The sequence below is a fragment of the Peromyscus maniculatus genome, chromosome 20 (assembly GCF_049852395.1).
Source record: "Peromyscus maniculatus bairdii isolate BWxNUB_F1_BW_parent chromosome 20, HU_Pman_BW_mat_3.1, whole genome shotgun sequence".
Lineage (NCBI taxonomy): Eukaryota > Metazoa > Chordata > Mammalia > Rodentia > Cricetidae > Peromyscus > Peromyscus maniculatus.
In genome coordinates this window covers 71252429-71277185 of record NC_134871.1, presented here as the reverse complement: position 1 = coordinate 71277185, position 24757 = coordinate 71252429, and the positions used below count along the sequence as shown (strand labels likewise).

Here is a 24757-nt window from a genome sequence, read left to right as displayed (position 1 = left end):
ACACACACCACACACACACACACACACCACACACACACACACCACACGCACGCGCACACACACACACACCACACACACACGCCACACACACCACACACACACACACACACACACCATCTCAAAAACTGGGTAGGGGTGCTGGAATGTAGTTGAATAGTAGAGCACTTTCCTGGTATGTATAAGTCACTGGGTTCATTATCCTCAACTCCAAAACAAAGACTGACAGAATAAGGGAGTGGGTGATAGACAGACGAGGACTGCTCTGCCAGGAGAGTTGACTGTGGACCCCGGCACACAGTCTGTGGGGTTTACCCACTTCTCATTTTCTCCACCCTGCAATTCACCTGCCATCATAAAGATCCGAGTCGTACAGTAACAAGACACCCAAAGTGTAACTCACTTTGTACCCACACACCGTCATATTCTTTCCCAGTATTATTGGTTGGAGCCAATGGGTCAGAGCTGGAACTCGGCTGTGGGGTAGCCTGGAAGTCAGGATCAGACAGGCTGGCCGCTTAGCCACCACTGAAAGTTTTATTAAAAGGGGAAGCCTAGAAAAAAGGGATGGGGCAAGTCAGAGGGGGCAGGACACAAGGATCCGGTAAGCCACAGGCCGTGTCTACAGGGTGACACCAGCGTCCCATCGAGTTCCAGGTGAGGTGCAAAAGAGACGAGGAGGTGAGGGCCCGCTCTGTGGGCGAGGGAATCTGAGACAAGAGGGCCAAGTCTTTGGGCAGAAGCACGCCTTCCTAGTCTTCTCTGGAGGGAAGCGGGGAGGGAAGGGTTCAACATTCGCGGAAGCCAAGGCAGCCGGCACAGCCCGCGGAGCTGCAGAGCGCGCAAACGCCGCTGGGGGCGCTCATGTCCGGGCCACGGGAACAGACTCGGGGGCCTCCGGGGGCGGCGGCGGCGGCATCACTGCCTGGAGCTGCGTGGAGAGCCGGGGAGAGGTGAGACCAAAGCACTCAGGGAAGCCTTCCCGCCCTACCCCTGCCAGGGAGGCCCATAGACTTCTCCAAGACCCTCCTGGGCACCCGACGGGAGGCTGGGCTCCCACACAGGAGTAGATAACACTCCTCCCCCAGAACACACACAGGGAATCACCCCCTGAGAAGAACCAGTACCCCACAACCTCGATCTGGACAGAGAGACAGATAAACCCCTTCTGAAAGGAATGGGAGAGGGGGAGGATGCCAGAAGAGCTCACATCTTACCCAAGTCACTTACCCGCACTGCCTGCCCCAAGTCCCAGACAAAGCCTGCGTCAAAAAGAGGCAGCAACAGCTAAGTCAGTCCCCCTACCAGGTTCCCCACGACAGACACCTCTGACTCCCACGCCCCCAGATCCTGTAGAGCCTTCCAGCCTGCAACCTCCTTGGGTCTGGGTCTGGCTCCCACCACTGTCTCCTCGTCTTGATGGACAGACAAACGGCTCTGCTGTCTGACACCGGCCCAGCCCACACCAGGGCAGCAGGGAAGAGCTGCAGGAAAGCCAGAGCTTGACGCCCATTCTCCCCCTCATGATACCTCACCTCTGCTCCTCGCCCTCCAGCAACCTGCGGTAGGTGGCGATCTCGAAGTCCAGGCCCAGCTTGACGATCATGAGCTCCTGGTACTCACGCAGCTGCCGCGCCATCTCCTGCTTGGCCCTCTGCAGGGCGGCCTCCAGCCAGGCCAGTTTACCTTTAGCGCCGCTTGAGGCCACATCCCGCAGGGCCTCCACATCTTTGGCTTTCTCTGGTTCACGGGGCTGGGAACGAAGCAAAGGCCATAGATAGAAAGACAGCCTCAGCCTCGTTTCCCCTTGCCAATGAAGGTGGGAAGATGATCTGCGGTCGGGAGGAAGTGGAGGCCCTGCTCTGAAATGTGTGTACTTGAGTATGTCTAGACCAGGAGACTAAAAAGAAAAGACCACCCGCTCCCGCACTCAGGATTGACACTGGAGGCCACCAACGGGAACGGTGATAGCTCACGTGAGTGAAGATTAGAGGATGTGCAACTGTTCTCTATCAAGAAAACTAGGGTTAGTGTTTCATAAGGAACCAACAGTATCTGAGGTTCAAACATGCAATCCCAGCTACTCCAGAGGTTGAGGCAGGAGGATCAAAAGTTCAAAGCCTTCCTAGGCTCCGGAGAACTCAAGGCCAGCTGGAGAAACTCGCAGAGACCTCACCTCACACTGAAAAAGTGGATTGAGGGCTGGGGAGCAGCGTATTAGCAAAGTGCTCACTGCTATGGGAATGGCTCTGGACCCTGCCCCCGGTACCCCCAAATCAGAAGCCAAGAGGAAGTGAGCAGGAAGACCCCTTTTCCACAGGCCCTAGAGCGCACATCTCTGGAAACAGTGTTCACAGCACAGTCTTGGTGAGGGTTCCCGCTGCTTGGGCAATGGGGGCAGCTATGGCTAGTGGGAGACTCGGCCACTGTAGGCCTCCCCACCCTTTCTGTCACCGCTAGGACCCCACCAGCTCATTTCCCTCAAAGCCACCAGCTCCCGAACAAGGAACCATATGCTGAGAATACACCTCAAGCCCCAGACACTTGTATCTGCAAAAAGTAAAGCCAGACCCAGAACAAAAGCCCTGGGCAGGGCTGCAGAATGAGCCAGGCAGACTTAATAAAGAGGGCTTTGGGGGCAGAGAGAGGAGGCTGGAGAGCAAGAGACCGGGAGAAGGAAGGTATCCGTAAGCATTCTCTCCCTGTGCACCTGAGCCTGAGTCGCAAACACCTTCAGGGCCTGCCTGGAGGAAGTGAAAATGGCAAGGCCAAATGCCAAACACACAAAATCCTGTTCCCAGGGGGACTTGATCTCTCTCACCCCACCCCACGCCCCTCCCCGGAATGGCCAGGACTTTTCCTACATGCTTCCAGCATTTGCTTTCTCTAGAGACACATTCCTCTAGAAGCATCGAGTCAGAGTCCTTCCTCTGCCATAAGACAGTATCACCGCTGTCAGAGCGAAGGATACAGTCAGGATGGCGGAGACGGTGGCCCACCAGGGAGCTGGTGCCCTGTGAGGAGTAGCCAGATGCTCCCGCAGGAAATCACACGGTTTGCTGCTGCCAGCTCTTCATGTTTGGTTTGGTTTTGGGGGGGAGCAAGGAGGTGGCTTTTGTTTCTCTGTATTGTTTTTGTGGGTTTGCTTGTTTGTTTTGGGACAGTGTCTCACTCCATGTATTCTAGCCCTGCCTGGACCTCATCGGGCAGCCCAGACTGGATTCAACTGGAAACTCTTCTGCTTCTGCCTCCCAAGCACTGGCATTAGGGCTCTTTTTATGTTTGGTTTTCCAGCAAAGGACATGAGAACCAGGGCGAACATTCTGCTGATGAGCCAGAACTAAAGCTCTAACCAACCATGTAACTCAGACCCCTCTTGAACTCAGGATACGGCGCAGGTGGCCTAGAACTTGAGGTCTTCTGGGTGCTGGAGTTACAGATGTGTGCTACCACATCCACCTTGATTTTCGTGTGTTTAAGGAAAAACTGGAAAACTGAGTTTCTGGTAAATCTTATCATTTCTGAAAATAAGCTCAGAATTATTACAGGGCAAAACAAAAACCAAACAAACCTAGAGACATTAAAAAATATAAAAACACGTATAAAGGGAAGATCAAGCAATATGAACTGATACATATCCTCTTAGTTGTCTTTCCATATAAAACAGAGCCCAGGCCAAAAAAAAAAAAAAAAAAAAAGCATGAGCTGCACATGCAGCCAATACTTCTGTACACACACACACACACACACACACTCTTGCACACACTCACAAACTCACACCCACCACACACTCACATACATGTACTCATTCACATTACACACACTCACACACATGCACACACACACACACAAAAAAAAAAAAAAAAAAAACTCACCTCTTCCTAAGGATGAGGGGATCCAGAGAAGGTGTCATAGGTTAATGGCACCCACGCTCCACCAACCCCTCACCTGGCTCTGAGCACTGCTCACCTCCGTCTTCAGCTGCTGAATGGCTTGGTTAAGTCTATTCAGGGCCTCCTTGCTGTGCCGTGGGCTCCGCACACATTTCTGCACAGTGGCCTTCATCTCCTCGCACTGGGATGGGGCAGCAGAGCAGAAATCAGGGAGAGGGAAAGACGAGGATAAGGCAACCTCAGTGCCCACCAGACACCTGGTGTCCCCAGCAAACCCTCTTCTCCAAGCATCCAGTTCTCCATCGCTGTTACTGGGAGAATTCAGTGAGTTCCATGGGCCAGACTGGCAGGGAGTAAAGAGAGCCTGGTGCAGACTCCAGGGATCTCTCAGGGGGCTTTAGGGGCTGGACAACCTGGGGTTCGTCTCAAGGACAGGAAGAGTTAAGCTCTGTGAAATCAAACACTGAAACTTACCACATATGACCATCATTTAGGAAAACCCAATGGTAATTCTTAAAGTTAAAAACAATTTAAATTTTGAAATTATATTTGTGGTATGTGTGTGTGTGTGTGTGCATGTGTGTGTATACATGTGTGTGAAAGTGTGTGTGGAGACCAGAGGCCAAATTTGAGTGTTATTCCCTAGGAAGCTGTCGACCTGACTGTGGGTGTGTTTCATCTTGGTGTTTGTTTGTTTGTTTGTTGTTTTGAGACTGGGTCTCTCAGTGGAGTCTAAGTCTTGTTAATTAGGCCTGTCTGGCTGTCCAGAGAGCCTCAGGGGTCCTCCTGTCTCTGCCTCCCCAGCTCTGAGATCACAAGCACACACCACCAAACCCACATTTTGACATGGGTTCTAGGAATCGAATGTGGGTCCTCATACATGTACAAGCACTGCTTCGTGGATGGAGATATCTCCCCAGCTGCCCAGACTTCATTTTAAGTCAGGCCCTCTGCTCTGCGCTCTGGAGGAGGGATGAAACCACACAGGCCTCCACCCTGACAAGGAACTGTTCACACCAGCACAGTGCAAATTTCACAGGCAGAACATGGGGGAGGGACAAGGCCGGATTGTAAAACATCGTCTCCCACACGGGTCTCTGGTCCCTCTCGACCCCTTTCCTGTTGCATGTGCCCAAGGTAAGTGGGATACAGCAGACAACTTGTGGCTGGAAGCGTTTAGAATACCTAGACACACACACACCCCCAACAGTGTGACTAATGAGCCGTAGGCAAGCCTCACCATGGTAAAGGAACTTTGACTCCTTCGCGCCTCTCAGCGCCAAAGCCCAGCTCCAACCTGAAGAGCTCACAAAATCCTCATCTCTGAGGACACTCACTCCTGGGAGGTTTGTGACCTCACTTGGTTACAGTTGCCAAGTTCTGATTGGAGTTTTCAGAGGCAGGGGTCGGAAGGAGACCTTGCTGTGAGCCCAGGTGGGGAGAAGTCTGGAGGGTGAGGTTTCCTCTTGGAGGACCCGGGTTACTCTGTGTGACTGGCTCATACTTGGTGTAATTTTATTTTTATTTTGTTTTTTTTTTTCTTACAAAGACGGTGTATACATGGGGCTGGAGACACGACTTGGTGATTAAAAGGATTTGTTGCCCTTACAGAAGACCCTCAGTAACTCCAGTTCCAGGGGATCTGACACCCTCTTCTCATCTCTGTGGGCACTGGGCACAGGGGTGGTACATGCTCTACATATGGGCAAAACACTCATACACACAAATAAATCTAAAATAAATTAAGACGGTGCATGCCCATGGTCCTCACGTAGACAGCTAGGAGTACAACTGCAGGATAGGCAGACATCCAACTTGACAGGATGATAGAAAGTCGTCTTCCAAATATGTTATAATTACTCATTCATTGGTAATGTATAAAAGAGATCCTCCTCAATGTGTATTAACTTTTTTATATTTTATGTGCATTTGTGTTTTGCCATGGGTGTCGGGTCCCCTGGAACCGGAGTTACAGACAGTTGTGAGCTGCCATGTGGATGCAGGGAATTGAACCCAGGTCCTCTGGAAAAGCAGTCAGTGCTCTTAACCACTGAGCCATCTCTGGAGACCCTGTGTGTTAACTTAACAGTTAAAACTATGTAGTTGTCTTCGTTACTTTACTTGTTGCTGGGACAGGAAGGGTTAGCTCTGGCTCACGGTTTGGTGGCGTAGCCCGTCACAGCAGGAAAGCAGGGCAGCAGGCACTTGAAGCTGGCACCTGATGCTCCACTGCATCTGCAGTCAGGAAGCAGAGAGCGATAAACACCGTGCCAGACTCACTTTCTCCCTTCTGTTCAACCCAAGACCCAACCCAGGGAATGGTGCTCCCCATATGTAGGGTGTGTGCTCCTAACTCAGCTAACCTAATCTAGAAACTCCCTTCCCGATGTGCCCAGAGGTTTGTTTCCATGGTAATTCTAAATCTCAGCAAGTTGACGACAAAATTAACCCTCACAGTAATGAACCCTGGTTTGGGTCTGACTGCATTTTCAGGATCCCTAGTGAAGTCTAATATCACTTCAAACACGGGCTAAGGGGTCTCTCCAGCTTGTTCCCCGTTGAGTTGATGGGATTGTGAGTGTTCTTTGTATTCCAGGTAGTGCCACTTTTCACAAGTGCTACAGACAATGTCAAGTTTATAGCTTTTTTTTTTTTCCGGTTTTTTCAAGACAGGGTTTCTCTGTAGCTTTGGAGCCTTTCCTGGAACTCGCTTTGTATATCAGGCTGGCCCCAAAATCACAGAGATCCACCTGCCTCTGCCTCCTGAGTGCTGGGATTAAAGGCGTGTGCCACCACCGCCCGGCTATAGCTTTTTTTTGTTCTACTGTTTTTTAACTAAATCTCAATTGTTCCATTTTACCAATAAAGACTTGAGAGCCAGATGCTGGGGTGAAAACCGTGCTAGCTCAGAGAGGCAGAGAAAGCAGCCAGCTGACCTTCCTCTTTCACATCCACGTCCCAGGAAGAGCTTTCTCCTAAGCTAGCTCAAACAAAATTCCTTTTTTTGGAATGTCCCTCCCTTCTACTTCCTGTGTGTCTCGCTATCCATCTTCCTGACTACCTCTTACTCTCTGTTTTTTTTCCTGTCAACTGGTTGCTTGCGCCGCCTCTTGACCTATGGTTGACTTTATTTACAGTATTCAAGCAGAAGGCTTGAGGTGTGTGCTAGGGCTGAACCACACCACTAGAAACAGGTTTTCCCAGTAAACAACACAATCTCGGGGTTCACAGTGTGATCAAATATCTTGAACCACTCAATGTCTTATTTTGATAAATAAAAGTACTTAGCTTTAATTTTATTAATATCAATATTTTCTTCTGATCGTCTTCTGAGCCTTGTTTAAAAATCCTAGATCTCTTTGTCCCCCTTCCTAATATGATCACACAGAATAAATCTCTTCCCTGTTTCACTGTTACTAGTTTAACGGGCTTATTAAAGGTGAGAGGCTGAAGCTGGCTCGTTGGGCTGACCCTTAATAAACTCCAGGGACACAGAAAACATCTTCTGTGTGGTCTTTGTATTGCATTTGGAGATCACGGGGATCTTAAGAGTGATGTTTTCATCAAACATTGGACATTGTATATTTTTCTCCTGCCTCCCCCTCCTTCCTTTCCAGGTGACCTATGACAAGGATACTCAGTTATTTATTGTCCTTTGGGTCCCCGAGACTCTGCCATTTTCCCTTCAGTATTTTTTCTCTATTCTTTGGGTTAGAACATTTCTACTACCAGTCTCCAAGATCACTGACTCTACTATGAGCAACGCAGAAAAAAAAAAGATTGCTGCCTGGACATTAAAAACAGATCACCACACCTCAGTGGCCCAAAGCTCTGGAGAGAGATAAGGACTTGGACACATCACTCTCCTGGAAGACAGGATGCCCCACTTCACCCATCACTTCAAGCCTTTTAACCATAAAAAGGTTGTCCACACCCTATTCCCTGATGTAAACTACTAATTGCCTCCTATCTCTTTCACTACCGTCACACACACACACACACACACACACACACACACACACACACACACCTTACAGGACCCAAGAATGAGTCATTGGTCTGGCTCGAGGCCTCTGGTCTCTGCTACCCCACTGCTAATGGGTCCTCACTGGCGTTCCTCCTGGACAGCCTGTTGTTGTCCTGTGTCGTGGAGATCCTGTAAAGATTTCAATTTTGTTATTTTAACATAATAAATTAAGTTTCCTAGGTTTGGGATGGCTCATTAGTAAAATGCTTGCCTAGCATGTTCAAAGTCCTGGATTCAGTCCCTATCGATGAAAAAAATTAGCTTCCCTGAGTTCAGATCAAGGGAAAAGGGAATAACATGAACCATGCGGCAGGAACGGCGTCCTTTTATCTCAGTGCTCAGTACTTAGAGCAGTCAGGCTACAATCAGTGCTCAGAAGAGGTGTGCAGGATGCATGGATGGATGGATGGATGGATGCATGGATGGATGGATGGATGGGTGGACGGACGGACGGACGGACGGATGGACAGATGGACGGTGTCCTGGTTCATTTCTGTTGTGGTAACTTTTTGTTGTGGTAACAAATATCCAGACAAAAAGCAGCTGAGGGGAGAAAATGGTTTATTTGGCTTACAGTATAAAATTATAGCCCATCATTCCTGGGAAAGACAGGGCAGGAACTCAATAGCTGGTCACAGTCAAGAGCAAAGAGAAAATAAAGACAACCTTGTTCGCGTTCTTCTTCTTCATAGAGGTTGCCCATAGAAAACACTGCTCTGCTGGGTGTGGGGGCACATGATTTCAATTCCACCACTTGGGAGGCAGAGACAGGAGGATTTCTGTGAGTTCAAGGCCAGCCTGATCTACATATCAAGTTCCAGCGTAGCCAGAACTACATAAGGAGACCCTGTCTCTAGAAACAGCAAAAAATCATATATTCTTAAAAACCACTGCTCTAGGCTCATCTATCTGTTCCCTGGATTTCTGCCCACCTCGTCCATCGGACTGGGAGTGCTCTGGAACCAAGCCCTCCTGTCTCTCACTTCCCCTCTCATGGGATGAAGGGTAGCTGCCCTGCCCCTTACTCTTTCGTTACTGGAGACTGAGCCTAGAGCTTTGCAAATGGTCAACCCAGAAGCTGCACCCCGCAGTGCTCCAGGACGCCCACCTTGTTAATGAAGGCTGCCAACAGACATGATGGTGATGGTGGGGAAGAGCTGGGCCCCCCAACACTGCCAGCTGTATCTAAAGCTATGTCCACAGGAACCCAGGCCAAAGGTCCCACCAATGCTCTGCCTGCATCCCCGGAGAGGCCACATGCGGCAAGAGGTGCTGAGCTGGGGTTTAGGGGAATACCACTGAAGACGTACCCAGACTCCACTGCCAGAGTTCAGACAAAACCACCTACCTGTGGTGGTGGTGACTCTAGGCCAGAAAGGATGGAGCCAGAGGAGGAAGAACACCATCTGATGCCTCCCTCAATGCCACCTGTTTATAAACCCAGATACAAGGGTCCTCTGCCTCCTGAGGTGTAGTAACCATTTTGTCACTTTTGGACTTGGGGATTGCCGGCCATTTCTCCTTTCCCCTGGAGTCAGCTTTGGCGAATCCTGTGCTCTAGGAGTTCTGAAATCTTAGCAGGCTTCTTCCTTGTTGAGGTCTGAGTGTCCAGATGTCAAGCTCCACTGGTGCTTATGCATGCTGCACTCCGTGGTCAGGGCATGAAGGGGGACCACATCGGGCTGCTTCCTTTGGATCAGTAGCCAGACTCAGAACCTCGGCTTTGCAGTTGGGCCACAGGACGAGCCGTGGCCAAGAACAAAGGACAGGCCATGCTCACCCCATGTACCTTGGCAGCTTTGAGACAAAGAGCCTCTCAGGAGCCTCCCAGGCAGAGCTGCAAGGGTCAAGTTCTCAGGGTAACCTGGGACACTTGGACTCTGCATGGCCCAAGGGAATAATATGACAGGTCCAACACACAGCCAAAAGTGTTCCTCCTCCCTGAGGACCCAGGGGTTTGGTGAGCCTGTGTGAGCATCTGATTGGAGAGTTCCCAATACCTGTGTCTTTAAGTACCCCAGCCTGCTCACTTGCCTCCATCCTTCCTATGTGCTGTCAGGATGTCCCACTCCACGCCTCTACCTCAATGTGAGCAAAAGCCCAGGGCTACTCTCGGATCGGTTCTGTTACCCTGGGCTCCCTTCATGAGAGCTTGTCTCACAAACTCTGAGTCCAGCCTACCAGATCCCGAGCTGAAAGGTGAAACCAAGGCCTCTCCAGACCCAGAGCAGGTGAGACTGGGGAGGTTAGCAGCTCTTGGTGATGACCAGGTAGGCACCCAGAGTGACCAGCAGGTAAAGGAGAAAGAAGAGCAGCTACAATGTACTGTCAGAAGAGCTGTCAATCAGGTATTGTGCTGACCCTGTACAGACACCTGTTGTGGAATATTATTTTAACTAGGCAAAGATGTTACATTTGTTTATGTTGTGGAATATTACTTCAACTGTGTAAAGGTGTGTTACATTTGTTTCTGCCGCATGTGTTCAACAATGTAAGGATGTGTGTTTAATCATGTAAAGAGGTATTGCATTTGTTTCCCCTTGCCTGCCTAAGGCACCTGATTGGTTTAATAAAGAGCTGAACTCCATTAGCTGGGCAGAGGAAAGCTAGGCAGGGCTGGCAGGCAGAGAGAATAACTAGGAGAAACCTTGTTGAGGGGACAAGAGAAGAGAGGAGAGAATGAGGGAGAGACCTGGAGCCAAAAGATAAGATAAACATAAGATACACAGAAGGAAAGAAAAGTTAAAAGCCCCGGGGAAAAGGTAGAAAAGAGAAGCAGGTTCGTTTAAGTTAAAAGAGCGAGCCAGAAACGAGCCTAAGCTAGGCCGAGCATTCAAAACTAATAATAGGTCTCGGTGTCATGATTTGGGAGCTGGTTGACAGCACAATAGAAAAAGCCTGGTAGAGACACCCCTCACTTTGCCCTCATGGTGTCCTGGACAGGTCTGGTTACGCCAGTGCCAGCAACAAAGGAAGCTGAGGCTCAAATGCTAGGTACAAGTTCTCTCAGGTGGTAATGGCGGGCCTGAGGTGCGTTTGATTCCATACTTGACACATACGCCTTGGAGACGGAAGAAATGTATTTCTGAGGTAGGAGCGTTGATGTTTGTGGTAATTTGAAAAAACGGCCACCACAGGCCCACAGGAAGTGGCATTACTAGGAGCTGTGGCTTTGTTGGAGGAAGTGTGCCCCTGGGGTGGGCTTTGAGGTCTTAGAAGTTCAAGCCAGGCCTAGTAGCTCACAGTCTCTTCCTGCTGCCTACAAATCCAGATGTAGAACTCTCAGCTACCTCTCCATCACCATGTCTGTCGGCATGCCGCCATGCTTCCTGCCATGATGACAATGGACTAAACCTCTGAAACTGTAAGCCAGCCCCAATTAAATGTTATTAAGAGTTGCTGTAGTCATGGTGTCTCTTCACAGCAATAAAACCCTAAGACAATGTTCTAATCTTGGTACCTTCCAACTCCTCACATTCTCCAGATCCAATCAAAGAGCCATCTCTTCCAAGGACCGGCCCTAATCTGGCCCAAAACCCCAATATGGGAAGTTCATCCAGTGAAAAATTCATATGATTTGGGGTTCAAAGGTCAGACCCCTTACACCTTCTTATACAGAACCTGTGTATGTCTGCCCTGTCCCAGCTGCAGCCTCCTCATTCACACTCTGAGCCTGGTTCCTGACGGGTATGATGACCAAGACAAGACAGTAACTCCACCCCAATGCCACAGATGAAAGGCCCAGGACATACTTTCCAGGGCTGAGACTGGGGAAGCCCTTCACCTCCCCAGTACCAGTCACCATTATCCCTCTGATGAAATGCCAGTCTTGGATTGCATCTGTTATTTCTCATGATTCAGCCTACTTCCCTCCCAAGTTCTAAAAATAATATAGGGACCTTAGGAGCATGCTTTGCTAGGGCTGGATCCAGAATTAGTATGAACATTTGGGGGGACCACTGTAGCCTATGTGTCAAGCTAACCCTTTCAGGTTGTGTACTTAGCAGTCTCAACTCAGCCTGCGGCTCTCCCAGTCTCTGAATTTCGTATACACATAATTTTCTGTGCAGAGAGACTGGATATTAACACCCTGACTGGATGCACTAGCACAGTCTGCTCAAAACCCAGAAAAGCTGCAAGCCAGAACTGTGTGAGGCTTACCACACATCTGATTTAAATACTCATAATCAGAGAAAGCCTGACTCCTTTGGTGAGAGAGGACTCCTCAACACTACTGTTCCCAAAAGAAAATTAGAATGTGAGCCCACTGGAGGATCAAGTTATCAGCATGCATAAGGTCCTGGGGTTTATCTCCAACATAAATGAATAAAAATATACAATCTTGAGTCAGATATGGTAGCACAGACTTTCAGGAGAAGAACAGAGCATCCAAAGCTACTCTGAGCTACAGAGTAAGACCTTGTCAAGAAGAAAAAGAATCTTACAGCCAAAAGAGTTGGGGGTCCATCTCATGCAGAGAACCATGGTTGGGCTAAACTGATATGAAACAAACCCAGGCTGGCCCAAAACAACCCAACCCAAGAGAGTATGTAAAAAAACACACAGCAGTGATGGGAATAGGACACTCCTTGGAAATGAGATGTCAGGGTTGACCATGATGATCTTGGAGTTCCCAGATTTAATTGCTGCATGTACAATAATAGCCTAGCTTTAAAACAAAGGAAGTGTGGGGTGACACGCATGTCTCTCTTTAATGCTGACTGCTGAGCACACACTCCGGTTTCCGCTGCTGATAATGGGACACATAATTAACCTCCTTTGTGATGGTTCTGGCCGCCTAGAGTCAGTGCCCTTGACCAACAACGAGATGGGGGGAGTCTAGAGCAGCTCAAATCTTGCCTCCAAGAACTCAGCCTCACTCAACCCCAGCCACACAGGTACATGCCCTGCAGAGACCGCATGGAGCATCCCTGGACTCACAGATGCCGGGTCCACTCCTCGAAGCTTCCACATAAGTCTCAATGCCGCTATGAGCTCATCTCCCTCTGAAGAAAGCCTTGGGAGTTAGGAGAAATCAAGTGTTAAACAACCCTCCACAGTGGGTGTGGTGGTTAACGCCTGCCGTGCCAGCATTTGAGAGGTGGGGGTGAGAGCTATGAGAGCTCAAGGCTACTGGTAGTTACTCGGTGATTTGGGGCCAGCCAGGACTGCATGAAACCCTGTCTCCAAAAACAATGAAAATCGCTCTGCGGTGAGCTAGGCAGGTTGCTGGCATCCCAGCAGTATTACTGGCTTCCCTCTCCAAGCTGCGTAGAGAAGGGTGAGAGGAGGCAGGAGCTGAGCTGTGAGAGGGAGAAGAGAAAGTTTCTGCCCAAAGGGACACAGGAGAAATAACAAATTAATAATAGTGGAACAAATAGATAAACAACAAACATTTCTGGAGCTCTTAGTAAGTGCTAGGTCTCGCCCCGGAGGCTTTCGGGTCCATTATCCCATTAGCTCCTCCCAGTTGCTCTCAGGTGGATGTTATAATTATTATCCCTTTATCCCTACTCCCCACAGGACATCTAAGGCTCAGGAAGATTATTCACCTGCCCAAAGTCATGACATGAACTTACCCATAACTTCAAAGGCTTTGCCCCTCATCACACGTGTGTGCACACACCCCCTTAACCCCCCGCCCCCAACACACACCATGAACTCAAAGGTCACTGTATACCCAAGGCCAGGACTTCCTAGCCTTCAGGGTGGGAGACCAGGTGGGGTGTGAGCCAACCTGGGATGGACACAATGACCCAACGAGTCCCAGCAGCAGGGCGGGAGGGTCCCGCCCGATGCCCAGAGTGCCAGGCCCGCGAGCTGACCAGGCGCTTCGTGGCACCATAAAGTCCAGGCGGGCGGGAGAAGAACGCCGTTTTATGGGGGCAGCAAGGCAGCCCCGGCTGCTTTGATTCCAACCGGCAAGCTCGTAAACGCCGGGGCGGCGGGCGCGCTCCTTCCTGCAGGATATAAGGCTCCTCGCGGGCCTTGGGGTCCAGATCGGCCCTGAATCGCCTACACATCATGTCCTGCTTCTCCTCCCGCCTTGGCGCCTCCTGCGGGGTCCGCGCTTTCAGCTGCGCCTCAGCCTGCGGGCCCAGGCCTGGCAAATGCTGCATCTCTGCAGCTCCCTACCGCGGCATCTCCTGCTACCGCGGACTCTCAGGGGGCTTTGGCAGCCGCAGCGTCTGCGGGGCCTTCCGCTCCGGCTCCTGTGGACGCAGCTTCGGATACCGCTCTGGAGGTGTCTGTGGGCCCACACCCCCCTGCATCACCACAGTCTCTGTCAATGAGAGCCTGCTCACACCCCTCAACCTGGAGATCGACCCCAATGCTCAGTGCGTGAAGCATGAGGAGAAGGAACAGATCAAGTGTCTCAACAGCAAGTTTGCAGCCTTCATCGACAAGGTGGGTGTCCTGGACCAGCCCCTTTCTGGAGCCTAAGCACCAAGTAGACCAGTGTAGCGCAGGGAGAACGGGAGCTTCTGGGTAACTTTCACTGATGGGAAAAGTCACGCCTCTTCCAGACTGTTCCAGCGCTTGAAGTGGAAAAAGCTTGCTGGGTGCTAACTTCTCCCGCTTCTAACTCGGCCTTTTCTCCCACTTTTCATGGAGAGAGTTCATAGCCCTGTGGGATAGTCTCAGCTAGGACGTCATGCTTTGTGCGATCATTTGACACATGCCTAGCGAGGCTCCTTTTCCAACACTGTGAGATCTCTCTTTTAGTGTGCCCCAAATGCAAATACCCGCACACACTTGTGTAGAAAAACCAGCACAGTGTCTCCGGAGTGCAGAGCGCTGCAGCCAGCCTCAGAACAGAGGGCAGTTAAAGAGTGAATGCCTCTGGCATAGCCCTCTGTACCCAGGAGAGGAAAATGGCGGTCACAGCGCTGTCCAGCCACAGTCAGATGAGACCCAGGAACGAACTGTCGGTTCCCAGGCCCCTGAGTTAGAGGGCCCAAAGCCCACAGTCACTGTTTCCTCCAGCCAGGCTACACCCTGGGAAAGTGGCCACAGAGTCAAGCAGAAGAATCTTGGAGCCCAGAATCTGTGGCCCCTGACCAAACACCTACTTCCTCCTCTGGCTCGCTGGGTGACGTGGTCCAGTGGTCTCCTCTCTCCACCTCAGAGCCTCCCATCCTGGCAGTGTGTGAGCTGGCCATGGCCATAAAAGGGAAGGTAGAGCTGAGACAACCATGAGATCCTATCAGCTAAGACCACCAAAACTATCCCACGCAGTACCGAGAACCCTAGTCCCCATTTCTGGAAGCTCCAGCCCAAGGCTGCTCAGCTATGTATACTCTTGGAAGTAGGTACATGGGGCTCCAGACCTGGTGGTAAGAGGTGGACCAGGCCTGCAGGTGACAGTCCACTCCTCTCCTGCTCAGTCTCAGGGACTGGAGACCGAGAGACCCAGGGCTAGTCTAGCTCCCTGCCATTCCTCTCAGCCAGCACGGTAGGTCTTGGCCACATTGGCACTCCTGTCTACATGACTGATGGTAAACGGTGACATCTTTTTCCAAAATCTCCGCTCTACATCATCCACATGCTCTCCAAGGACCTGTGAGTTCAGGCTCACTTGGAACTGCAGGCCTCCTTTGTGGCAAGAGCCCCAGAACACTCACCCCTGCCTCTCTGACGTCCCTCCACTCAGAACACCCACACACACACACACACCTTGTCCATTCTCAGTTGTTCACCAAGCTCCCTGGCCACCAAGGACATCCTGTAAGCCACAACCCGCCCTGAGGAAGCTCTTAGTGAAAGGTTTCCTCCTCTCTCTCCCCTTTCTCTCTCCCTTCACTGCTCTGTGTCCTTTCCTCCGGGAAGCCTTCCTGATTGCCTCTACCTTGCCTGCACAGCTACGTGCTCCACCATCTGGACCCACCTGGACAGGCATTCGTTTGCCCAGCCATTGCACACCTCCCCAATGAGTTGTGCCTGGCTCTTCCCAGGCCCTCAGGAGGGCAAGGCAGGCCGGCTCCCTCTGACAAACTCCTCTCCCACGGCAGGTGCGCTTCCTGGAGCAGCAGAACAAGCTGCTGGAGACCAAGTGGCAGTTCTACCAGAACCGCAAGTGCTGTGAGAGCAACGTGGAGCCGCTGTTCGAGGGCTACATCGAGACCCTGAGGAGGGAGGCTGAGTGTGTGGAGGCTGACAGCGGGAGGCTGGCTGCGGAGCTCAACCACGTGCAGGAGGCCATGGAGGGCTACAAGAAGAGGTGAGTGCTGTGGGGATGAGCGTGTGCAGAGACAAAACGAAGTGAGGTCAAAGACCAATGGGTTTAGATCGGGCTTTAAAGGGATCCTCCTCAACAGAGGAGACAGTGGCACATGACTCTGGAGTGGTGGGTCTCAGCCTTCCTAACACTGCGCCCCTTTAATACAGTTCCTCATGTTATGGTGATCCCCCCAACCATGAAATTCTTTTCATTGCTACTTCATAGCTGTAATTTTGCTACTGTTATGAATCATAATGTAGATATCTGATATGCCACCTCAGGGGGTCACAACCCACAGGTTGAGAACCACTGCTTTAAAGCACACTCTCTTCTAGACTGGGAATTTAAAGATTACAGAGGAGGCTAAGACTAACACAGCTCAGTATTAAAGCTGCTCTTTCACAGGACCAGGGTTCAAATCCCAGCACCCACATGGCAGCTCACAACCGTCTATAACTCTAATCCCAGGGGGTCCAGCACTCTCTTCTGGCCTCCATGGGCACTCCATTTACATAGTGCACAGACATACATGCAGGCAAAACTCCCATACACATGAAAGAAAAATAAATGCGATTCCCAAAAAGCTGTTTTAAATAAAGATTGCAAGCTCTAAGATACTCATTTTTACTTATTTATTTTCTTAATTCACAAAGGCTCATGGAGCACCTGCTGGTGTTCTAGGTACTGGGGTAGACCCTGGATGCACGCTGAGCAAAGGGTGGTTCCAGAGTCAGGCAGGCTTCTTAAACTCAGAGAGCCACAGCCCAGGCACAGAGAGGAGGCCACATCAGCCAGGACAATCTAGGAGCCCAGGGGACTGTCGTGGTCTCCTCCAGGGATCCAGGTCCTGGGATATATTCACCTGGGCTTTGCTCTTTTTTTTTCCCCCTTCTCAAATCTGAGCCTCGTGTCCTCTGTCCCCAGGTATGAAGAGGAAGTGGCACTCAGGGCCACCGCTGAGAATGAATTTGTGGCCCTGAAGAAGGTGAGTGACTCAGAATGGTCATCCTTTGGTCAGAGCTGACATGGAACACAATATACTGGACACCAGAGGCCGCTGCTCCCAGATTCACCAGGACCAACCCCTGCATAGCCCCGGGCCTCAGAGCCCCATGGCAGCCTCGCTTGGGGACTGCTATTTCATGCTCATTTGCCTAGGCATCTAGCCTCCCTTGGCCCTGGGCCTGTTAGTAGAGTGGGCACCTGATACACAGGGGAAGGAGAGACCACCAGTTGCCAAGGCACCCTTAGACAGCCACAGTGGAGACACCGTGGTAAAGATGACTGGTGTTGCTTGCTTCCGAAGCGTGAGCCTCCTTGAGGACTCACCTCCTCACCACCGGGGTGAGGGCACTTCTGTGAGCACCTGAGGCCCAGGAGCAGAGAGTCAGGCTGGGCTGCCCTGGGTCCTCAGCTCCAGCACAGGCCTGGTCCTTCTGTAAGACCCAGGACACAGCTGTAGGCCTCAATTAGAAATGACGCATCCCACACTTCCACACTAGACCCCAGGTTTGGGGGATGATGCCAGCTGTGGATTTAGAGGACCCATTCCCATGGCAACAAGGCTGTGCCTGGGACCCTCAGATCCCCCTCCCTTTCCATTCCCACTCCTCACCAATGGCATGAAAGGTATTGCTCGCACCACGGCCCTGGGCCCTGGGATGACCACAGTGGAGGGCCTCCCCAGAGTTGCTCAGCCCAATAACTGGAGAGGGGGAAAACGGAAATCTAGTGAGCACCCTGTGAGACCCTTGGTTTGTCTTCGCCCATTAGGATGTGGACTGTGCCTACCTCCGTAAGTCGGACCTGGAGGCCAATGCGGAAGCACTGACACAGGAGATTGACTTCCTGCGGCGACTCTATGAGGAGGTAAGGGGACACAGGGAAGTGGGGCAGGAGGAGCCTGGAACACTTTGGGATGGACTTGGGACCACTGTGGTCTCTAAGCTCCCCAGTGGAGGCAGGGTACAGGATACTGTAGAAATCGGAGGCGTATTTCTTACTCCCAAGTGAAGATGGTAGCTTGCCATCTCATCTCACACCCCACACAAGCTAGACTCCCTGGTTACTGTAACCACAGTGATCACAAGTGGTAAACTGAGGTCTTGGGGCCAAAGCACCGAGCAGAGTTTACAGACATCAATTGTGTCTCCGCAGGGATGACACAGGGATGGTTCCAGGGTGCAGTGGGGGGAAGGGGGACACTGGGACATCACAGTGGCCACCAGACTGAGATCATTGGGGAGGCAGGGGAGCAGAGACTGGGAGAAGGTAGGCTGCCAAGAGTAGTGTGTGAACTAAAAAGAGATTTCCTCCCTCTCCTGCAGGAGATCCGAATCCTCCACGCCCACATCTCAGACACCTCTGTCATCGTCAAGATGGACAACAGCCGGGACCTGAACATGGACTGCATCGTGGCTGAGATCAAGGCTCAGTATGATGACATTGCCACCCGCAGCCGGGCAGAGGCCGAGTCCTGGTACCGCACCAAGGTGAGTTGGTCACAACACCTGTCCTTAGACACTACAGTGGGAAGGACTCCAGGATCTATCAGAAAAGGTTTCATGCACCCCAAGAATCGCAAGAAGATTGCAGACAGCTCTCAGGTGGAGGAGGCAACCCTGGCTGAGCACTGTGCTGCTGTGCATCTTGCAGATCTTGCACACTCATTTGGTGGTGTGCTCACTGGGTTGATGTTGCATCCTGTGCCTCATGGGCATCTCTGTTTTCCCCATCCCCAGTGTGAGGAAATGAAGGCCACAGTGATCCGTCATGGGGAGACCCTGCGTCGCACCAGAGAGGAGATGAATGAGCTGAACCGCATCAACCAGAGGCTGACGGCCGAGATTGAGAACGCCAAGTGCCAGGTAAAAAGCCCAACCCCCACTCCACGCCCAGCATGAGGAGAGAGTGGCATCAGCTAGCAGCAGGCAGATGCGAGTTAGGCTCCTTGCCAATGAGTAGGACTATAAGCCAACACCAAGCTGAAAGCCTCCTGAAAAATACTGCTACATGGTGACGATGCCCAGTGTGGAGATGCAAGGACTTCCTGGTCCTGAGGCCAGAATGAGGCAGAGAGAATGTCACTGGTTGTAAGGTATAGGGAAATGGATTCTAAAACCAGTCCTGGCACCCACAAGTCACAGGCTTTGGGTGAGCTGTTTAACTCCTCCAGCCCATCGTTCGAGATCAGCAGTCACACATTCAGGCAAACAGAGGCTGGTAATGATGAGCAACAGGCTAGTCCAAGGCACAAGAGTGTGGCCAATTGAAAAACACAAAACAGCAGAACTGACAAGACCCAACAGAGACAGGCAACAAGGGCCTGCAGGGCTAGCGTGGTGACACCCCATAACGTTTCCAAAGGAAGCGTGAGTCGGCAACACTGGGCTAATGGCCAGAACCGAACCCATAGAACCGACGTTCCCAGAGAACAGGAACTTTAACAACCTTCCCTGCATCCCAGAACACCAAGCTGGAGGCCGCAGTGACCCAGTCTGAGCAGCAGGGAGAGGCTGCCCTCACTGATGCCCGCTGCAAGCTGGCTGAGCTGGAGGCTGCCCTGCAGAAGGCCAAGCAGGACATGGCCTGCCTGCTCAAGGAGTACCAGGAGGTGATGAACTCCAAGCTGGGGCTGGACATCGAGATCGCCACCTACAGGCGCCTGCTGGAGGGCGAGGAGCACAGGTGAGCTGAGAAGGGCCATGTGGGGATCCATCTGAGGGCCAAACTGTCTCCAACAAACAAGCTCTCTAAGGCCTGTCAAACCTTGCATGGAAGGGGCAGAGACCCTGGTGACACAGCTCTGACAATCCCTATTCCAGGCCAGACTTCAGTAATAATAGTTACCTATCATATATCCTATGCTCTGTGTCAAGCACCCATTTATAATCCTCCATCCTATCCAAAACCAGAAATGGGTTGGCTCAATGTTCAGCACCTTTCCCATGGCTACAAAGTTACTAAGCTGCAGAGCTGAGACCCAACAATCAGTCCTGGGCTTCTAAAGCCCATTCGCAGCTTCCCTTGAAGGTGGGCTCATGTACGATAAGGATGATGTTCCCTGTAGCTCTGCCTCATCCTTATTGTGAGCACTATTGGCATTCAGCAGGCTCAGGCACCCTGATGGCAGGTAGTGTGTGGAAGTCACAATTCCACTAACTAATGCTCTAAACTGGGAGGACTGGTCTCCATAGATGGGGGACACTTTAAAGAAAGAAAGTGAATATTCCATGAAGACTTGGGGAGCCCTTCCTGCCTCTCAGGAGATAGATCCAACCTAGAATAAAAGCTGACCTTGTCTGTCCCCAAGCAACTGTCTCAAGAAATCCAGCTCCTGCTTGGAACTAATGGTGCTTTCTTTTCTCCCTAGGCTGTGTGAGGGTGTGGGCTCTGTGAATGTCTGTAAGTATCTGCAGGAAATGACCCCTAGAAAAATGGTCTGGGGATGGGCAAAGCTTCACCACGGGCCAACCCCACCCAACCTCCAATGTTCCCCAACTCTCATAGTCTTTCCTCTTCTCCAGGCTCCTCCCTAAGGACTGCTGGGCAGGGGGTGAGGGTGGCAGGTGGGGGAGTGAGGAGTGCAGAGTTGGGGGGTAAGGGAGGCTCAAAAAAAGTTGAGCGCCCCTTGCTGGTGGCCACTAGAAACTGCAGTCCAGGGAAATGGGTCCAGGAATCACCATATCTCTCAGATGTGCTGTGAGGTTGAAAGAACAAAACCTGTCTTGTTAACCACTGATCCCTTGAGGAGGGGGCAGGCCCTGAATGTGAAGCCCTCAGACACCTGTGGTAGGTGGGTGACACTTGAGCAAGCCCCTTATCCCTCCCTGTTCCTCTTCCCACAGGTGTCAGCAGCTCCCGTGGTGGAGTCACATGTGGGGGCCTCACATATGGCTCAACCCCAGGGCGCCAGATTGCCTCTGGCCCCTCTGCCACTGGGGGCAGCCTCACAGTGATGGCCCCTGACTCCTGCTCCCCTTGCCAGCCACACCCCTCCAGTTTCAGCTGTGGGAGCAGCCGCTCAGTGCGCTTTGCTTAGAAACAGAACCTCCAACTGAGCCACCTCTCTGCCCCTGAATGGAGTGATGTGTGAATGGAAAATGTGCGCTTGCTTCCAGAATAGTCCAGATGTTCTGTAAGGGAAAAGAGCTCAGGGTCTCTTTCCTTCACCTTCTTCTTTTAGGGAGTTGTTTCTTGGTTCTCCTCTGGCTTCACTTTAGAAGCTTATTCCCAAGCCTTCCCTTAATTCCAACCTGTCTTCAAATACCTATAATTGATTTGTGTCATTCACCAAGTCCTCAGGGACACTACCAGTCACCAAGGATGGCTGGATAATAAAGCTTGGCTTTCATAGGTCAAGGCATAGTCCTAACCACCCAGTGATTCCCCCCAAAACCAAGAACCAGAGGAAACCCTCACCAAGCAGCTCCCACTTCTGGCCCCAGGAACATGGCCTCAGAGGCAGTAAGCACCTGCCTATCATTGGTTGTGTTTGCTCATCTCCCTGACTGACTGCCTTCCTTGGGGTAACCTGCTCCAGCCAGGCTCCTTAGGTTGCCTCCCAGAAAACAAGTCTACTCTCTGGGGAGTTCTGCTACCTACAGCCCCTGGCTAGGGGGATTTGAACGGGTCTTGCTATTCAAGACACCTTTACACGTTTCAAAGACTCCATTCTTGCTCCAGGCCTTCCTTGTCTGTGCAGAAGGGAACTGCCCGCTGGAGAGCTGATGGGATGGGGACTATGAGGCCACTTTCCGGTTCTGTCTGTGGGTGCCTTGCCTTCTGGGTTGACCCCATCTGTGTTTCAATAAATGCTGCTGCGATGCAAGGGTGCCTGATGTTTTGTGCCAGGGTCGCCGCTCCCTGCTTCTTTGCCCTCACCAGCCAACCAACCCTAGGCCAGCCCACACTGGTAACCAGCATCTGGAAAACCCAGTATCGAGAATGTCACAGGGTAACCATCTCCATGCACCCATGCGACTCGTCCTCTTCCAGTCCATTCCCACAGCCTGATCCACTTGTCCTCCTCTGTCCCTGCCAGGCTGGAGCACAGTCCCCCCCCCATAGCACTCTCCCCCAAATAAGTCATCCTGCTGTCTTAGTTAAAGTTACTGTTGCTGTGATGAAACACCATGACCAAACCAACTTGGGGAGGAAAGGGTTTATTCAGCCTACACTTCCAAATTCTCCATCACTGAAGGAAGTCAGGAAAGGAACTCTAATAGGACAGGAACCTGGAGGCAGGAGCTGATGCAGAGGCCATGGAGGAATGTTTATTGGCTTGCTCCTCCTGGCTTGCTCAGCCTACTCTTTTTTTTACTGACCCAGGACCCTGATGGGCTAGGCCCTCCCCCATCAATCACTAATTAAGAAAATACCCTATAGGCTTGCCTACAGCTCAGCCTCTTACGGAGCCATTTTCTGACATAGGGTCCCTCCTCTCTGATGATTCCTGCCAAGTTGACCTAAAACTAGCCAGCACAGCGGTCTTTTAGCCCCACCCTTCACATGCTTAGCAGCCAGAGTCCCTTCCCAAATTCACTGCCACACTCCCACCACTGGGCTCAGGTCACTCCCAGCACTGGCATGTGCTTCTTCCCCCACCTACTCCTCCTTCCTGGACAACTTCCCTCCCAGTGCGGGTTCCCCAGACCTCCACTCCACAAAGAGACAGGTCTGCCCTCCTGAGGCTCCAGGACCACCTCACTGCCTTCCAAAGCAGACACACAGCCAGTCCTGTGCCCCTCATCTATCACCTGTACCTGTACTCAGTGATCTTCTCTAGTGGCCACCACCTCTGCATCACAGAATCTAGAACCCTGAAGATACCTGGATCTGTTTCCATGGCTTCAGACCTTATCAAAAGGTTAATCTAGAAATTTCTTGAGGGCAGAATGTGTCTCCTGCTCTGAGCTTTCATTAGGCCCCAGGATGGAGCTCAGGGCATGCCAGGCCTGTGATGTGTAGAATGATCTTAAGAAGCTGAGAAAGTAGGAACCATCAACACTCGGCCTCCTCAGACTCCATCTCTGCACTAGAACACACCGGCTGTCACTCTCCTGGGGCAGGTGCTGTCCACCAGCCCCTCTGCTGCCCTACTCTCCTCCATCCCCATCTCTCAGCGTCTTTCATTGGTAGAAGGTGAGACCTGAGTCACTCTGCTGGTTCCTAACTTCAAGCCTGAAGGATTATGAGCAGCTGGAGAATGCTGACTGCTCATTTGAGGTTTGCCAGGTGACCCCAGACAGGCTCCTGTAAGCCTTCCCCTCCTTCATCCCGACTCTCTGGACCCTGACCACTACTGTGATCACTACATCACTTAAGACACGTGATTGTCTACAAGGAAACCGAATTTCAGAGGCTAAAATGTCAGGCGATGGCAATGGGGCGGACGACTGCCAGGTCTTGGTGACGTCTTTGGCAAGAAGCAGCCTCTGTGTTCTGGGCCCCAGCAGGGCTTGAGATAGCAGGGTAGCCTTTCCAGCTCTGCCACATCCTGTGCTCCTGGGAAGCTGAAGTGAGTCCATGCTGGAGAAAATAACTTGATCTCAACAAGGATACAGGCTAAACAAACCTGAGGTACATAATCTTAGACCCCGAACTGTGACACCACACACTGACTAGTGAAAAGGTCAGAGTTTTGAGGACATGAGTAAGCCCTTTAATGTTCCCATGTTTGTGTGCAGCAAAGACACAGCATCAACTCTTGGGACCACAGGACTCTGGGGCTCATGTAGCCTTCTTCAAACAAGAGCTGTGTTCCCTCAGCAAGGCAACAGGAGCCACCCAAGTTCCTTTATAGACTTTTTATTAGAAAAAAAGTATATGTGTGTGTGCACATGAATATGTATGTGTAGTATATATGTTTGCATGTTTGTGTGTGTACACGTGTGTGCACATGTGTACATGCATGTAGTGTGTGTGTTTAATGAACAGAGGTCAAAGACAAGTGTCTTCCTTGTATACTCTCCACATTGTCTTTTGAGACAGGGTGTGCTGGCTAGTTTTATGTCCACTTGACACAAGATAAAGTCATCTAAAAGGAGGGAGCCTCCACTGATACAATGCCTCATAAGGCTGTGATGTAGGCAAGCCTAGAGGGCATTTTCTTGATTAGTGATTGGTGGGTGAGAGCCTAACACATTGTGGGTGGGGCCATCCCTTGTCTGGTGGTCCTGCGTTCTATAAGAGAGCAGGCTGAGCAAGTCATGGGGAGCAAGCCAGTAAGCAGCATCCTCCATGGGCTCTGCATCAGCTCCTGCCTCCAGGTTCCTGTCCTGACTTCCTTCAATGGTGGACTGTGATGTGGAAGCATAAGCCAAACAAACCCTTTGCTCCCCAAATTGCTTTGGCCATGGTGTTTTGTCACAGCAATGGTGACCCTGACTTGGACAGAAGTTGGTACCAGGACAGTGGGGCATTGCTGTGACAGACCTGACCAAGTTGTTTTGTGGAGGATTGTAGAAGGTCTTTGGAACTTTGGACTAGAAAAGCCACTGATTGTTGAGAGCTCAGTGGGCTGTTCCATAGGATTCTGGAAGATAGGGATGTTGAGATCAGGGCAGATGACGGAGACTGTGTCTCAATGGTTTCTTCACCCTTCTTGATAAAGGCCCA

The 24757-nt window shown here is 51.3% G+C and overlaps 2 protein-coding genes across 6 annotated transcripts; one reads left to right on the top strand and one right to left on the bottom strand.

Moving 5' to 3' along the window:
- Positions 1-1203: 1203 nt before the first annotated feature.
- Positions 1204-22926, bottom strand: LOC102924959 (keratin, type II microfibrillar, component 5-like). 4 transcript variants are annotated; one of them, XM_076556885.1, is made up of 5 exons: positions 22903-22926; positions 7921-8046; positions 3946-4071; positions 1533-1750; positions 1204-1259 (listed from the first exon to the last, which is right to left on the bottom strand). In XM_076556885.1, the coding sequence occupies exons 3-5, from the start codon at positions 4060-4062 to the stop codon at positions 1220-1222; spliced, it is 375 nt and encodes a 124-aa protein (XP_076413000.1). In that variant the 5' UTR covers positions 4063-4071; positions 7921-8046; positions 22903-22926; the 3' UTR covers positions 1204-1219. The 4 variants fall into 4 exon arrangements, with proteins under 4 accessions (XP_076413000.1, XP_076413002.1, XP_076412999.1 ...); XM_076556887.1 differs by lacking the exon at positions 22903-22926 and having other exon boundaries at positions 3967-4071; positions 7921-8043; XM_076556884.1 differs by lacking the exons at positions 7921-8046; positions 22903-22926 and adding an exon at positions 5131-5279.
- LOC102911403 (keratin, type II cuticular 87) lies at positions 13942-21968 on the top strand. 2 transcript variants are annotated; one of them, XM_042264739.2, is made up of 9 exons: positions 13942-14325; positions 15930-16138; positions 17063-17123; positions 17912-18007; positions 18466-18630; positions 18880-19005; positions 19605-19825; positions 20511-20542; positions 20986-21968. In XM_042264739.2, exons 1-9 carry the CDS (start codon positions 13942-13944, stop codon positions 21177-21179), a joined length of 1488 nt encoding a protein of 495 aa, XP_042120673.1. In that variant the 3' UTR covers positions 21180-21968. The 2 variants fall into 2 exon arrangements, with proteins under 2 accessions (XP_042120673.1, XP_076411823.1); XM_076555708.1 differs by having other exon boundaries at positions 20511-20546; positions 20993-21968.
- Positions 22927-24757: the final 1831 nt, after the last annotated feature.